We start from the raw sequence: 18211 nt of genomic DNA on the forward strand, positions 1-18211 counted from the left end.
GGGAATGAGAATGAGATGAAGTGGAATAAACAAGCAAAGACTAGTTGGTGAAGAGTCTGGATTTTATTTTAGGAAAACACTGGATAGTTTCAGATAGGAGATTTAATAGTGTGGTTTATACTTTATAAAAAGCAATTTTGAGCATGGTGAAACTGAACTGCGTAGGGAAAAGAGAGACAGAGTGGAAGCAAGGAAATTTGAATCCAGGTACTGTTGTCTCCAGAACGAAGCATTTATTTAACTACTGTGCTTTGTGGTGAATTTAAGGTATAGGATCTTGAGTGAAAGTATAAAATAGATAGATGGAAACACTAATCTACAGTTTAGGAAAAAAGGCAAGGCCAAAGATTTAGATTTTGTTTTGTAATCTCAGACATACAAGTAGATGATTATTAAAGCCATGGGAGTTGATAAGACGGCTCAAGGAACACAAATACAGGAAGAAGGGAAGAACGTGCAGGTGATGACTTATGAAGTCTATTCTTTCCTCCTCAGAGCACTTTTTTCATGTACTAATAATAGGAAATACTGCTCACCATCTAGAGAGTACCTGGAGCCTTTATCTTCCCCCAGAAAGAGCTGAGGCATGGGTGAAGACTGGTCCATAATGATAAGCCTTGGGGCTGCTGGGCAGTAAAAATGATGCTTAACACTACCATAGTATCAAACTCACAGATCTCACTAAAGATACAATGACATTCCCAAACACATATTTATAGAAAGGAAAGCCATTAATCCAATTGTAACCAGGTTTGATTTACATGACCTATGGAATTTTGTATATGGAGCTTTATACCCCACGCTTTAAGGTAAGTTAGAAGCTAAAGGCATGGACATCTGCTCTGCTAAAGCCTCATAATAGGCGGCAACATGGCACAAACTCTGCCTAGCGTGACTAGAACAAAAAAAAAGTCACAACTGAACAGAGATCTCAGAGAGAGGGCATAGGACTCTCAAATGCTTTACAAATCAATTCTTCATACCCCTTCGAGCGAAAAAATCACTAAGGAACTCCTCTCTCTATCATGGACAAATATATCACACTTCCTGGCACAGTTCAGGAATAGAGAAATGCAATTCTAAAGTCCTCCCTTCAGCTTCTTATTCTTGTTTCTTATCATGTGGAGGTGTGACACTTGGCATTCCCCATTAAATAGGAGACTGAGAACAGGCCTTTCTGCTTAGAGCAGAATGTAGTGGAGTACTAGATGTAGTGGAATTGTGCTAACCCCAGCTGTTTAAGTGGGATGATGACGGTCACAATGGAGAGATGTGCAAATTACACAGAGGACCTCTGCTCTGCTGAGTTTGAGAAGGAAGCCACAGTGTTTTCTTGGGCATGACTTGTGGCTACTCTGGAGACAAGGAACTAGAGCTGAAGGGACCTCTTAATACTCCTTACCGCTCAAGCTGTTTCCTCTTGCTCAGAATGCCTTCCTCTTCACTGAAATCTCCATCCTTCAAAGCTGGGCTCAAGTCCTGCCTCTTAGATAAAGACTCTCGTCACTCCAATCAACTGGCCATTCTCTGAACTCATATTGCTGTCTCTGCTATTTGACTTAGTAACTATTTAGTATTTAATTGTTTCATGTATTTTTTCTCATCTTCATTAGATTATGAACTTCCTGGAAGCAAGGACTATGTTTTGTTGGTTTTAATCGGAGAACAGGAAAAACTCCATATACTCATCACCCACATTCAAGAATTATCAAGATTTGGCCTCATTTCACACATATATATATATATCCCTTTTTTTGTTAAAATGTACTATAGTTCATATTTTAGTATGCATTTCTAAAAAAAAAATGGACATTTTGTTAAGTAACCATAAGACCTAAACAAAATTAACAGTAATTCCTTGGTATCATCTAATATCTAGTTCATATTCAAATATATCCAATTGCCTCAAAAATGTCTTCTGACATTTGTTATTAATCAATATCCAAACAAAATCCATGTACTGCATTTGGTTATTATATCTCTTAGTCCTCTTTTATTGTAAATCAGGCTTCCCCTCCCATTTTGCCAATGATTTAATGAAGAAATCTGGTCATTTTTCCAATTGATTGTACCATATTCTGGATTTGTCTGTCTGTTTTCTCATAGTCTTGGGAGCTACGTTTTTATTCATTTACTCAACAAATATATACTAGGAGCAGAATATTAGCCAGAACACTATAAAATGCAGGGCTACAACCGTGAATAAAACTATAGTCCTCACTCAAACAGAAGAACATGAAACAAATAATTACACAAAACATTAATTATTAGTAATTGGGATATGTGCTAAAAAGGGAAAGTACAAGGTAGTAAGAGAAATTACAGCAAGGGAACCTAACCTACTTTAGGGGTCAGAAAGAGTATTTATTTTGTATAGTTCAAAGCACCTAGGATACTGTCAAGTAAATAAACTTTTAGTATTTCTGGGTTGGTTGGGAGAGTAAGTTTTCTTCGCATAACAGTCTTGTAAACTGAAGGACATTACCACCACCTCTTGAGTTCTGAATATTAAATCTGATTCTCTTAGGAGTCCATGTTAGAGAAAACTGAAAGGGCAAACAGACGGCTTTCTCCAGCTGAAACAAATTAGAAGACAAATTCAGGAAGTCTTTGGCTACATCAAGTCAAAGAAAAAGATCGCATTTTTCTGGACCACCAGTTTAGATATCGAGACAATGAATTTTTGACAAGGAATAGAATGGATATTATTGAAACCTAGAAGAGCACGATTAGTAGGATATCTGCCACACTGCTCAAAAGGGCTTTTAAGTTAAAGTTGAGAAAGGAAAAATATGCAGGTACACTTTAAGACTGGATATAATGGAGGGTAAAAGATAGACTAGAAAAACAATAGCATAGGAGATAAATGATAATCCAGATTTCATTTTAAAGATTATAGCACTGTTTTTAAAAATTATAAAATTTATTACTTTTATACAATACTATCTACTTGAGACCAAGGTAAATGTCTAAGTCCCCCTTGTTGACACCAGATGTTAGTCTAGTTTTGGGGCAATAGCATGATATTTGCTTGAGTGTCCTAAAAAGAAATACCTTCTGCTATGGACTGAATTGTGTTCCCAACTTCCCCACCAAATTCATTTGTTGAAGCCCTAAACCCCAATGTGACTATATTCAGAGACAGGGTCTTCAGGAGGTAATTAAGGTTAAATGAGACCATAAAGATGAGGCCCTAATCCAACAGGACTGGCATCCTCATAAGAAGAGAGACCAGAGCGTGCACACTCCCTCTCTGACATGTGAAGACATAGTGAGAAGGCAGCTGTCTGCAAGCCTAAAAGAGAGCCCTTGCCGGAAACCGAAATTGCTGAACCTTGATCTGGGATTTCTAGCCTCCAGAACTGTAAGAAAATAAATACCCAATGTTTAAGCCACCCTGTCTATAGTATTTTGTTATGGCAGTCCAAGCTAACAAATATAACTTCCTAATTTTTTTCCTCTCTAGTATCTAAATTTTAAAGCTCTCTCTTCTGCACGATTTGTAGAATACGTCTGCACAACCTGAAAGATACATCAGAAACTAAGGTCATGTGTATAAAAAGTATACCGTGACACCTAACCAAGTAGATAAGAGAAAAATAATTTGTCAAGGCACTTCCTAATCAAGGCAATGAAATGGAATAGATGGTTTTTATTTGCTTGCATTTACTTTTAAACTCTTGAAATTTCATATTCTTTTCAATACGAATAGCAGCTCTCTTCAGGTGAACCAGATCTGGGTATTTTCAGCTGTGGTCAGCTTCTCTCTGAATCCCACTAGGGTTTTGTGATGCAGAGTAAACTAAGGCTATAAATCAAAAGCCATGCTTTTAATACCTCAATGCATTGCAAATTGATCAGGAATAGGGGTCAGTTCAAATCGCTTTTTAAGTGAAACTGTTCCTTTCCCCTGAAGGGAAGGAATGGAAGTTAAAGATAGCAAATCCTAAAGTTATATGGGATTCAGAAGTGTGGTTGCTTCTTAGCATAGACAGCAGTGAGGTTTCTTTAGATAAGATTCTTCAGTTGTTTATCAGGTAGGAGTCATGGCTATTTAAAAACACACATCCTGGTGGCTAGCATTAAATCTGAAATCTGGTGGGCAACTTTTCAAGAAATAAAAGCTACAAACAAAATGGCTTTAGTTCCATTCAGCCTGCCGTGGGAAATGGCTAATGGACAAGCATTACTATGACTGGCAAGGCGAGCTGCCAATAAATGAGAAGAGCAGAGACTCAAACCGCCATATAATAATGGCAACACTTCTTAAGTTTATTTCACTAATTCATCAAAGTACAACATTATCTGAAGTGAAAGAAAAAAGGGGAAGGAACTATTTAAAAGTAAAAGCTATGCTTCTTTGTCTATTGGTTAGTTATCTCTGCTTTGAGTAATTATGGTTTATTTGTAACATTTCTGGACACTACACTTGTTCTACTGAAGGTAATATTTTCTCCTTTTCAAATGACAAGCAGAGAACTACGCCTGGTAGGATAAATTTCCACTGTTTGTTTATGTCTGTCTTTGTCTTTTTCCATTAGGAAAAAATGAAGTCTAATGGTTGGTTGGGAAAAGTGTGGAGTTCTGATATGCCACTCCTCAGAGGGATGGGGGCCATATTCTCTTTTCACTTGTCATTTTTTTTCCCAGAAAAATAACAACCTTAAGCACTGTCTCCCATCTTTTCTCAATCTTCAAGTCTTAACTCTCAATGGTTTCTTATCATTTTAAACTAACTGTTAAGTGGGTCAATAGTTCCAACTGCTTACCTTTTGGAATGGAGTGAAAACTATCCCATCATAAAAGAATAAATTCATTTAACTGTATAGTTCAAATCAGTCCAAAATTCAACAAATGATGCCTTAAAATTCTATTTCAGATAGGCTTTTTAGTATAATGGGTAGTGTAATAGTTTTCAATGTAATGTAACAGAACACAGATTCCAGGGCTAGACTACATTGGTTCAAATCCTATTTCCACCACTTACTAGCAGTGCAGATTTAGAAATATTAATTTGATTTCTATGCCTCCATTTCATCATCTGTAAATGGAGAATAATAATAGTTCTATATCACAGGTTGTTGTACCTGGCAAAGAGAAAGCGCTATATGAATTTTAACTATGATTATTTCAGAAAACATCTAAAGGGCATTATGTTACTCTCCCTACTCTTTGTTAGGACCACTAAACAGTTACATGTAAATCGAAGTGAAGGCTCACCTATCTTAGGTCACATAAAACAATCCTCTTGCTAATCAGATACAGAAAAAGTATCAGAGGGAAATCTTTTCTTCAACACTAGTCTTAACTATGACTAAGATTTTACCAGTAACATAAGTATACACTTGATGTTTAGAGGTAAGACATTCTATTTAAACTTACATGCTTCAATGAAAAGAGTCAAATGACAAACACAAACTATAACAGCAGCTTATTCTAAAACATTGACATAACCTGAAACATTGCTCTGTTAGCAAAATACATACTTCTGGGGTGATCTGTTATCAACTTCAGCTTTCAGTCGTAAATTCTCCCTCACCAGGCCACCATTTTCCAATTTCAATTTTTTATTTGCCTTAGGAAAAAAAAATGTTGAAAATAATTAAGCACAAGTTAAAACAAAAGTGCCTTGTAAAAATAATGACATGAGCCATCTGTATTCTTTAGAGCAACAATATCAGAAAACTGAATACTAGAACATGTCTTCAGAAGCTTAAAATCACCGTTGGGAATGACTTGTGAAACTGTGAACACAACCAAGCATTTTTAATCCATATTCCCCAAGCACTCTGCAAATCCCCTATCCAGGGAAATAAACGGAACTATGTTAGTCAGCTTAGAGTCATTAAGGGACTAAACTAATGGCAAATATGTTTTTTTCTTTTCCTTTTTCACATAACTGAATACTCTAAGCATGATAACATTATACCACATGCAATTATTCACAAAACTAATGCTAAGAATCTTGAGCTATGAGATTGATTTTTGGTTGCTATTTAAAAATAGTTTTTAGTGATAACATAGCTTGCTTTCTTCAAAATGGCTTTCTCAAATGCTCTGGCTCACAAATTCTGGGACTCTCAGAATTGAATCAATGTTTTCTAATAAATTCTATGGATTCTCTTTTGATTTAAAAAAAAAATCCTGGGCTTCCCTGGTGGTGCAGTGGTTGAGAGTCCGCCTGCCGATGCAGGGGACACGGGTTCATGCCCCAGTTCGGGAAGATCCGGCATGGCGTGGAGTGGCTGGGCCCATGAACCATGGCCACTGAGCCTGCGTGTCCGGCACCTGTGCTCCGCAACAGGAGAGGCCACAACAGTGAGAGGCCCACGTACCGCCAAAAAAAAAAAAAAAAAAAAAATCCCAAGTATGATTTTCTTTTTTGAGTTCTATGATACCTAAAAACTGCATGACAAAACATTAATTGCTAGGAAATCTAGAAGCTCAATATTGATTCTTGACAGCCCAAAAAGTAGTGTGTCTATTGTAGTCTTCTTAAAAGCTACTTCATTTAAACCCCTAGTCATTGTGTTTTTCAATTCCAACAAAAAATAAGACTCCCTAGACTAGGAACCAATCTTACCAACCTGGCAAGAGGAATTCATTGTCTGACTAGAACATTAACATTCAAAGTGAAGGGGTCACAAGAACATTTGTCAACAAAGAGATTTAAACCAACAAAACTTGAAAACAGATTTTAAAAATCTGACCAATAATTTCTAGAACTTCTGACTATATTATTTGCCCGTCAACACACAAATACCCCAAGAGGATGACAAGAGAAGCAGGACAGAGGACACTCTTCTGGGCACCAAGCCTAACTCTCTCACTTAGACTCATCTAGGTGCCTTTTGAGCTCTAAGCACCTGCTTATCTTCGTGGGTGCAAACCAACCAAGACTGTGGAGGGTTAATTCTTTAAGTGACTGATAAATACCATTACTGCCCCTCTGAAGACACAGGAAAAGTAATTTACTTCCTCATACACACAAACAATGAATTAAGCCCTCATAAGAGGAGGCATTTAGTGAATGCTTTTTGGTGATGAATGACAGGCTTAAATTAGAACCTCATTTGATTTCTTTTCCCCATCCCCTCTGTCAAGGTCTCTCACCAGTCCTGTGGCTCTCTAAGATTCTCTTTATGGGCTGGCTAGTTCCTCAACTATCAGAGATAGTTTCAACTTCAGGAGAATCAGGTGGGTAAAGTTACAAAGGGGAGAGTTCTGCCTATTTGTTGCACCTAAAAGAGTAATGAAGACTTCAGCTAACTATTATATTTTGCATTCTCAACACTGGCTTCATAATTGTTCAAAACTCACTTAGCCCTGGAAACATTAGAAAAAAAGTCCAGGATTGGTTCAAGATGGTGGAGTAGAAGGACATGCTCTCACTCCCTTTTGCGAGAACACTGGAATCACAACTAACTGCTGAACAATCATTGACAGGAAGACACTTGAACTCACCAAAAAAGATACCCCACATCCAAAGACAAAGGAGAAGCCACAATGAGATGGTAGGAGGGGCGCAATCACAATAAAATCATATCCCATAACTGCTGGGTGGGTGACTCACAAACTGGAGAACAATTATACCACAGAAGCCCATCCACTGGAGTGAAGCTTCTGAGCCTCATGTCAGGCTTCTGAACCTGGGGGTCCAGCAACGGGAAGAGGAATTCCTAGAGAATCAGACTTTGAAGGCTAGCGGGATTTGATTGCAGGACTTTGACAGGACTGGGGGAGGCAGAGACTCTACTCTTGGAGGGCACACACAAAGTAGTGTGTGCATCAGAACCCAGGGGAAGGAGCAGTGACCCCATAGGAGACTGAACCAGACCTACCTGCTAGTGTTGGAGGGTCTGCTGCAGAGGTGGGGGGTGGCTGTGGCTCACCGTGGGCACAAGGACACTGACAGCAGAAGTTCCGGGAAGTACTCCTTGGTGTGAGACATCCCAGAGTCCGCCATTAGCCCTACCAAACAGCCCGGGTAGGCTCCAGTGTTGGGTCACCTCAGGCAAAACAACCAACAGGGAAGGGACTCAGCCCCACTCATCAGCAGACAAGCGGATTAAAGTTTTACTGAGCTCTGCCCACCAGAGCAAGAGCCAGCTCTACCCACCACCAGTCCTTCCCATCAGGAAACTTGCACAAGCCTCTTAGATAGCCTCATCCACCAGAGGGCAGCCAGCAGAAGCAAGAAGAACTACAACCCTGCAGCCTGTGGAACAAAAACCACATTCACAGAAAGATAGACAAGATGAAAAGGCAGAGGGCTATGTACCAGATGAAGGAACTAGATAAAACCCCAGAAAGACAACTAAATGAAGTGGAGATAGGCAACCTTCCAGAAAAAGAATTCAGAATAATGATAGTGAAGATGCTCCAGGACACTGGAAAAAGAATGGAGGCAACGATCGAGAAGATGCAAGAAATGTTCAACAAAAATCTAGAAGAATTAAAGAACAAACAAACAGAGATGAACAATACAACAACTGAAATGAAAAATACACTAGACGGAATCAATAGCAGAATAACTGAGGCAGAAGAACGGATAAGTGACCTGGAAGACAGAATGGTGGAATTCACTGCTTTGGAACAGAACAAAGAAAAAAGAATGGAAAGAAATGAAGACAGCCTAAGAGACCTCTGGGACAACATTAAATGCAGCAAGATTCCCATTATAGGGGTCCCAGAAGGAGAAGAAAGACAGAAAGGACCAGAGAAAATATTTGAAGAGATTATAGTTGAAAACTTCCCTAAGATGGGAAAGGAAATAGCCACCCAAGTCCAGGAAGCACAGAGAGTCCCATATAGGATAAACCCAAGGAGAAACAGGCCAGGACACATACTAATCAAACTGGCAAAAACTAAAGACAAAGAAAAATTATTGACAGCAGCAAGGGAAAAAAGACAAATAACATACAAGGGAACACCCATAAGGTTAACAGCTGATTTCTTAGCAGAAACTCTACAAGCCAAAAGGGAGTGGCATGATATACTAAAAGTGATGAAAGGGAAGAAACTACAACCAAGATTACTCTACCCAGCAAGGATTTCATTCAGATTTGATGGAGAAATCAAAAGCTTTACAGACAAGCAAAAGCTAAGAGAATTCAGCCCACCAAACTAGCTGTACAACAAATGTGAAAGGAACTTCTCTAAGTGGGAAACACAAGAGAAGAAAAGGACCTACAAAAACAAACCCAAAACAATTAAGAAAATGGTAATAGGTATCGATAATTACCTTAAATGTGAATGGATTAAATGCCCCAACCAAAAGACACAGGCTTGCTGAATGGATACAAAAACAAGACCCATATATATGTTGTCTACAAGAGACCCACTTCAGACCTAGGGACACATACAGACTGAAAGTGAGGGGATGGAAAAAGATATTCCAAGCAAATGGAAATCAAAAGAAAGCTGGAGTAGCAATACTCATATCAGATAAAATAGACTTTAAAATAAAGAATGTTACAAGAGACAAGGAAGGACACTACATAATGATCAAGGGATCAATCCAAGAAGAAGATATAACAATCATAAATATATGCACACCCAACATAGGAGCACCTCAATACATAAGGCAAATGCTAACAGCTATAAAAGAAGAAATCGACAGTAACACAATAATAGTGGGGGACTTTAACAACTCACTTACACCAATGGACAAATCGTCCAAACAGAAAATTAATAAGGATACACAAACTTGAAATGACATAATAGACCAGATAGATTTAATTGATATTTATAGGACATTCCATCCCAAAACAGCAGATTACACTGTCTTCTCAAGTGCACATGGAACATGCTCCAGGATAGATCACATCTTGGATCACAAATCAAGCCTCAGTAAATTTAAGAAAATTGAAATCATATCAGGCATCTTTTCTGACCACAACGCTATGAGATTAGAAACGAATTACAGGGAAAAAAACGTAAAAAACACAGACACATGGAGGCTAAACAATATGTTACTAAATAACCAAGAGATCACTCAAGAAATCAAAGAGGAAATCAAAAAATACCTAGAGACAAATGACAGTGAAAACATGACAATCCAAAACCTATGGGATGTGGCAAAAGCAGTTCTAAGAGGGAAGTTTATAGCTATACAAGCCTACCTCAAGAAACAAGAAAAATCTCAAACAATCTAACCTTACACCTATAGGAACTAGCGGAAGAAGAACAAACAAAACCCGAAGTTAGCAGAAGGAAAGAAATCATAAAGATCAGAGCAGAAATAAATGAAATAGAAACAAAGAAAACAATAGCACAGATCAATAAAACTAAAAGCTGGTTCTTTGAGAAGATAAAATTGATAAACCATTAGCTAGACTCATCAAGAAAAAGAGGGAGAGGACTCAAATCAATAAAATTAGAAATGAAAAAGGAGAAGTTACAACAGATACTGCAGAAATACAAAGCATCCTAAGAGACTACTACAAGCAACTCTATGCCAATAAAATGGACAACCTGGAAGAAATGGACAAATCCTCAGAAAGGTATAACCTTCCAAGACTGAACCAGGAAGAAATACAAAATATGAACAGACTAATCACAAGGAATGAAATTGAAACTGCGATTAAAAATCTTCCAACAAAAAAAAGTCCAGGACCAGATGGCTTCACAGGTGAATTCTATCAAACATTTAGAGAAGAGCTAACACTCATTCTTCTCAAACTCTTCCAAAAATTTACAGAGGAAGGAACACTCCCAAACTCATTCTATGAGGCCACCATCACCCTGATACCAAAATCAGATAAAGATATTACAAAGAGAGAAAATTACAGACCAATATCACTGATGAATATAGATGCAAAAATCCTCAACAAAATACTAGCAAACAGAATCCAGCAACACATTAAAAGGATCATACACCATGATCAGGTGGGATTTATCCCAGGGATGCAAGGATTCTTCAATATACACAAATCAATCAATGTGATACACCATATTAACAAATTGAAGAATAAAAACCAAATGATCATCTCAATAGATGCAGAAAAAGCTTTTGACAAAATTCAACACCAATTGCAACAAAAAGAAGAAAATACCTAAGAATAAACCTACTGAGGGAGACAAAAGACCTGTATGCAGAAAACTATAAGACACTGATGAAAGAAATTAAAGATGATACCAACAGATGGAGAGATATACCATGTTCTTGGATTGGAAGAATCAATATTGTGAAGATGACTATAGTATCCAAAGCAACCTACAGATTCAATGCAATCCTTATCAAATTACCAATGCATTTTTTACGGAACTAGAACAAAAGATCTTAAAATTTGTATGGAGACACAAAAGACCCCAAATAGCCAAAGCAGGTTTGAGGGGAAAAAACTGAGCTGGAGGAATCAGACTCCCCGACTTCAGGTTATACTACAATGCTACAGTAATCAAGACAATACGGTACTGGCACAAAAACAGAAGTACAGATCAATGGAACAAGATAGAAAGGCCAGAAGTAAACCCAGGCACCTATGGTCAACTAATCTATGACAAAGGAGGCAAGGATTTACAATGGAGAAAAGACAGTCTCTTCAATAAGTGGTGCTGGGAAAACTGGACAGCTACATGTAAAAGAATGAAATTAGAACACTCCCTAACACCATATACAAAAATAAACTCAAAATGGATTCGAGACCTAAATGTAAGACCGGACACTATAAAACCCTTAGAGGAAATCATAGGAAGAACACTCTCACATAAATCACAGCAAGATCTTTTTTGATCCACCTCCTAGAGCAATGGAAATAAAAACAAAAGTAAACAAATGGGACCTAATGAAACTTAAAAGCTTTTGCACAGCAAAGGAAACCATAAACAAGACAAAAAGACAACCCTCAAAATGGGAGAAAGTATTTGCAAATGAATCAATGGACAAAGGATTAATCTCCAAAATATATAAACAGCTGATGCAGCTCAATATTAAAGAAACAAACAACCCAATCCAAAAATGGGCAGAAGACCTAAATAGACATTTCTCCAAAGAAGACATACAGATGGCCAAGAGGCACATGAAAAGCTGCTCAACATTACTAATTTATTTGAGAAATGCAAATCAAAACTACAATGAGGTATCACCTCACACCGGTTAGAATGGGCATCATCAGAAATCTACAAACAACAAATGCTGGAGAGGGTGTGGAGAAAGGGAACCCTCTTGCACTGTTGGTGGGAATGTAAATTGATACAGCCACTATGGAGAACAGTACGGATGTTCCTTAAAAAACTAAAAATAGAATTACCATATGACCCAGCAATCCCACTACTGGGTATTTACCCAGAGAACACCATAATTCAAAAGGACACATGCACCCCAATGTTCACTGCAGCACTATTTACAATAGCCAAGTCATGGAAGCAATCTAAATGCCCATCGACAGACGAATGGATAAAGAAGATGTGGTACATATATACAATGGAATATTACTCAGCCATAAAAAGGAATGAAACTGGGTCCTTTGTAGAGACGTGGAGGGATCTAGAGACTGTCATACAGAATGAAGTAAGTCAGAAAGAGAAAAACAAATATTGTATATTAATGCATATATGTGGAACCTAGAAAAATGGTACAGATGAACCGGTTTGCAGGGCAGAAATTGAGACACAGATGTAGAGAACAAATGTATAGACACCAAGGGGGGAAAGTGGCAGGGCGTGGTGGTGGGGGTGTGATGAATTGGGTGATTGGGATTGACATATATACACTGATGTGTATAAAATGGATGACTAATAAGAACCTGCTGTATAAAAAAATAAGATACAATCCAAAACTTCAAAGAAAAAAAGAAAAAAAGTCCATTTCACTCATTCTAGGTATTCCTTTATTCTGAATGTTTAGTACTCCTATATTTGATTTACAGTATGTTGTTATTTTGTACTTTACATTCAAGTTTTGCCGCTGCATTTTAAAATTTATTTATGTCCCAGCTTATTGCCTAATTCTACCTAATATCTTCACTGGGCATCCAAAATGGGCTTATTAAATATCCCAGATAATTGTGAGGTCTCAGGGTAGCTCTGGGTATTGAATTTAACACGTGACCTTTAAAAGAACAAAGAAAAACTGTATTTTATGTAGCTCTCTTTTACATACATCTCTTATACCACTCTTTTTTTTTCCCATACCACTCTTATAAGCCCAGAGTAAAGTTTTCATACACATCTTCATGCTCTAAGAAACATTTATTACCAAAAATTTAAATGCAATTCAATAACTATAAAAGAGACCCTATAGAACTTACTGATGGTTCAGGAAGAAGAAAAGTTACAGGGGACATGGCTGATAGATAAATACTGTGACTTCCCAGCTGTATTTCCTTTTCATGTCCTCTTCTCTTCTTAGACAAAATGCTAATAATGTTGGCTACCGAAAACCAAAGAAATTACACACTTCCCCTAAACTTGTAACAAACTCAGTGCAATTATGTCCGTAGTTTCTTTTTTCTCTAAAAGCACTAAGTTCCCTTCTTTGTCTCATCGTGGCCTTTTCTGAGCCTAAATGGCATTTATTTTACACATGGGTATGACTTAGTATTCACACTAAGCTGCAGATACTTCTCTGCTACTTAACCTCACTGAAGATCAGTATGTGGTAGCACATCTTTAAAATATCATATGGAGCATTAATGATTTCAGGAGGCAGGATTTAGTAATTCAGCACAGTAACAGTATTTTAAGAGAATGCACATAGGCTGAATGGGTGGTTGTGGACCTGGATACCACAAAACCATCTCTATTCAGCACAAGACTCCACTGTGGATAAACCTGAAGTCAAGCTAAAGGCTAGTCCCTTTGGCCAGCAAAGCTCTACAGCACTTGATTATTACCTCTAGTGCTGATAGCATGGATCTCATCTCCTTTCCTAGACTGGAAAATCCTAGAGGTTTGCCCTTTTCACCTATGCTTTCTTTATCTTGTTGTATGGATGGAAGAATAATTGAAAAAAATGAACCTGCCTCATAAGCCAAACATTCTCTTTCATGGAGTAGTCTAAAGCAGCTACTCACAGCTCTCTTGGAAGCAGTCATTAAATATTTAACTATTTACAATATTAAAAAAATCAGAGAATGGTAGTGCTAGAAAAGATATGGTCTAAACCTTTCATTTTATAGGTAGGGAAATGGACAGGTGTTTGTCTTTATGCATACAGGGTAGTCACTAACATAAGCTTAAAAAACAAAATTAAGCCAAACCACAATGAGAGGAATAGAAATACATCCTTTAAATTGATGTCACTCTTCCACAAGAAGATGCAAATTCATATAGAGGCACTACAGAGTCTCCAATTATAGTCACAAATGGAACCACCTGATATTTCTTGGCAGCTAATAACACTTAAGGAGAAAAAGTTTTCCTATTTCTTATAAATGCTCATCCAGGGATTTCTGTCCTTTCCCCCCAAATCATCTAATGATGACTCAAAATAACATGGTGACTTATACTTTTGAAGGTACTTAAAATACTACAGAATTTTAAAAACAACCACAACTTACCTCCTTCAACTTTTCCACATCATCTTTCACTTTTTCGTAGATTTCACTAGCTGTTCTAAGTTTTTTCTTCCACTCTGCTACAGTTTCTGGGTCAATTTTACTTGGATTATCTGCAACTGGATGTTTGTCTTCATGTTGGTTGCCCTGCATCAAGGTTAAAGGATCCAGAATAGTCTTGATCTGTGACTCCAAGCTGAGATTTTTACTCTTAAGGTCTTCTACCTCTTTCTGTAGACAATCTATTTCATCCTGAAAAAGCATTGCATAGCCATCAGGTAGACAGAGACACTAAACACATACATATGCTAGAGTGAGGCCAATTTGCTTTTAAATTTTATACTCAAAATTCTGTAGATACATAGATTCTTTATGCATCAGAAAAGCTTTGCAGACAGAAAGTCACATATAGTTGAAACTCTCAAAATGAATTTTGACTCTGATAAAAATAGGCATTCCCGGGCTTCCCTGGTGGCGCAGTGGTTGAGAATCTGCCTGCTAATGCAGGGGACACAGGTTCGAGCCCTGGTCTGGGAGGATCCCACATGCCGCGGAGCAACTAGGCCCGTGAGCCACAACTACTGAGCCTGCGCGTCTGGAGCCTGTGCTCTGCAACAAGAGAGGCCGCGATAGTGAGAGGCCCGCGCACCGCAATGGAGTGGCCCCCGCTTGCCACAACTAGAGAAAGCCCTCACACAGAAATGAAGATCCAACACAGCAAAAATAAATAAAACTCCTACCCCCAACATCTTCTTTAAAAAAAAAAAAAAGGCATTTCCATTGCTTTTATTTTAATTCAATGATAGTTTGTGATTTAAAAAAATTAAAATGTGTCGAATCTTTGATTCTATTTTAGATATCCATAAAACACGAAAAGGCACATGAATTCAACAAGGAAGTAGATTCCTCAGAAGAAAATTCTGAGGCATGTTTAATTGCTTTACTGAGGGGAATTTAAAAATACAGTTTTGATCAAGATTTATAGTTTTGTTTGATGTCTATATTTTTGCTTCTATATTTGAAGTAGGAGTAAAACCACATACCATGTCCTTTCATTTTCCACTTCAGAATAGTACCTGTAGTTAATTTTTAACTCTTCTACATTCTGGATCTTTAATTACTGCTAAGACTATTCCAAGTATTAGTTTTCCCCATGTGGAACTGCTTGCTACCTTAAATCCAGTAACTAAACATTTGGGGTTAGAACTCTTTTCTGTGATACAATTTATTCATCTATAATGGATATTTCATCTTAAACTAAGATTGTCAGAAATTTTGTTGTTAGAAAATAAACGTCAATATGCCAGTGATCTTCTAAAGGATTAATTTGATTAGCATCTAAGTGTGATAAATATTAAGTAAATAAGAATACGTTTCAGAGCTAACACAGATAGTGCTATTTACTATTTTAAATTACAATACATTTCAAGTTAAATAGCATTATAAAATGAGAAAATCACTTTACTTGTTTGAATTAATATATTAATGAATAAACAAATATAAACAGGAAAACATATGAATGAACATTTATTCATTTATTTATGTCCCACTTTATTTCAAAAAATTTTTAAAGCAGCTGAAGCAGTTTCCATTTACATAGTATAACTTAAAGATATTTTGTGTCAAAGGAAGAGAGCAATAATATCCCTCATTTAGTCGATATAAAATGACAACTGGGCCTAATGTTTATTCAAAAGTATATGTATTCCATTAACATGAAGCTAATTTAGAAAAAATTCCATCACCATGTCAAATCACCTTCACAGGAAGAAAACCACTGCATAATCTCACGTATATGTGGAATCTAAAAGAGTCAAATACATAGAAGCAGAGTTAAACAGTGGTTACCAAGCGTGCAAGGTGGGGGAAATGGAGAGGTGGGAGAAGTAGGGAGCTGGTTCAAGGTGTGCTAAGTTGCAGTTATACAGGATAGAGATAGTCTAGAGATCTACTGTATAACATGATGACTATAGTTAATAATACTGTACTGTATACTGGAAATCTGCGAAGAGAGTAGATTTCAGGTACTCTCACCCTACACACAAAGTAATTATGTGAGGAGACAGCTATGTTAATTAGCTTGATTGATGTAATCACTTCACCATGTATATGTATATCAAAACATGTTATATACCTTAAATATACACAATTTTTATTTAAAAAAAAAACCCACTGTTTTACATGGGGAAAAAAAAAAGAATTAGGAAACAGCATATCTCACACCAAAATCTCTTTGCTGGTAGCTGACGTAAGTATATTTTCTTTACCAGAACTGATCAGACTTATAATTAGCAGTGAATTTATAGGTAGAAACAAAAACAGAATGACGGTTATAGTCCCTGTTTGCCAGACCATTCACAATGCCTTGTGGGGGCTGGAAGACTGACTTTTACAAGGGAGTTTCCTTTATCTCCCACCTCTTGAGGGAATAACTTACAAAACAATGTTTCTGTTGAGGACAAATTTAAAATTAAAAGAAAGAAAAAACCGAAATGTTTCCATCTGTTCCCTTCCACTATTTGAAATAGGAAAGGGAAAAAGAAAAAATTTATCAAATAAGATATTTTTAAACTGGCATTTAAAATAAGATTTCATTAGATGCTTACTCTAAGAAGTCCAGGGACTGATAGCTCAGTTTTACCTTGAATTCAATGCTGTCATCATTTAACATTTTAATTATTATTTACCTCATATTCTTTGTGGAGTAATTCAAGTCTAGTTTTTCGAAGGTGCTTCCTGACTGTATGGCTCAGTATAGGTTCACTTTCACTTGTTCCTCCTATAGGGGAAAAAAAAGCTAACTTTTCATTCTGATTTGGGTAGAATGACAATTAAAATGAACTCTTTTCTTATTGTTCTATATAGTTCTCTAGCTTAATTTCTACCCTTTTCCTTATAACCACGTGGGCTGCCTAGGCCTCTTCTGTACTTTAATCCTGAGAAAAGATAAATAACACCGTAAGAAATACCTTCAGTAAAATATCATGTTGTGTTTACTTACCTATGTATCTTATTATATTAAACTCAATGAAGGCAAAGGCTATATTTTATTAATGATCACATTTGGACGACTGCAAATTTTGAGTACCAGACAACTGTTAATGATAAAATCAATGATTATATTTACAGCTAACCAATAAGTTGTATAAATATTATCAATATTATCTGTACATGATATAATTATCAAATACATATTATTATCTGTATATATCACATATGATACATATATTATGATATATATTATTATAACCAATGTATTCATTCAAACATATGTGGTTACACAACTGAAAAGATTGTGTCTTTTCACTGATTCTAACAACCCAGTTGCGATCGATTATAAATCACAGCACTAATTGTATGCCCATAATAACTCACACAAACACACTCAAAATGTTTTCTTCCTGAGAGCTCTTCACTTATGCTGTGGTTACCTTCTTTGTACTTCTCAGCATCATGATAGCAAAGGCATATACAGATATTCTTTTCAGGATGTTCTATCCAAATGGCAGGATGGATGAACCATTTCACTTGAGAGAATTTACGAAATATCACTTACATATGAATGAATAAAGGAGGGAGAAGGGATGTGAAAAGAAGCTGGGGAAAAAACATTCGCATTATTTTAATCAACAAAACTCATATTCCGCAAGGAAAGACCTGACTCCTGGTAAAGGTCAGTGCAGGTAGAAAAGTAGAGGCTAAGGTTAACA

General features: G+C 36.9%; 1 protein-coding gene across 2 annotated transcripts in view; it reads right to left on the reverse strand.

Moving 5' to 3' along the window:
* Positions 1-18211, reverse strand: part of OBI1 (ORC ubiquitin ligase 1) — a 46184-nt gene that overhangs the window by 16854 nt on the left and 11119 nt on the right. For both annotated transcript variants that reach the window (XM_059995668.1, XM_059995669.1), the window contains exons 3-5: positions 17189-17280; positions 14505-14753; positions 5487-5575 (exon numbers count right to left, since the gene is read on the reverse strand). In XM_059995668.1, the coding sequence (XP_059851651.1) occupies positions 5487-5575; positions 14505-14753; positions 17189-17280 (430 nt within the window). The remainder of the gene's footprint in view (positions 1-5486; positions 5576-14504; positions 14754-17188; positions 17281-18211) is intronic.

This window comes from Delphinus delphis, chromosome 18 (assembly GCF_949987515.2).
Source record: "Delphinus delphis chromosome 18, mDelDel1.2, whole genome shotgun sequence".
Taxonomy (NCBI): Eukaryota; Metazoa; Chordata; class Mammalia; order Artiodactyla; family Delphinidae; genus Delphinus; species Delphinus delphis.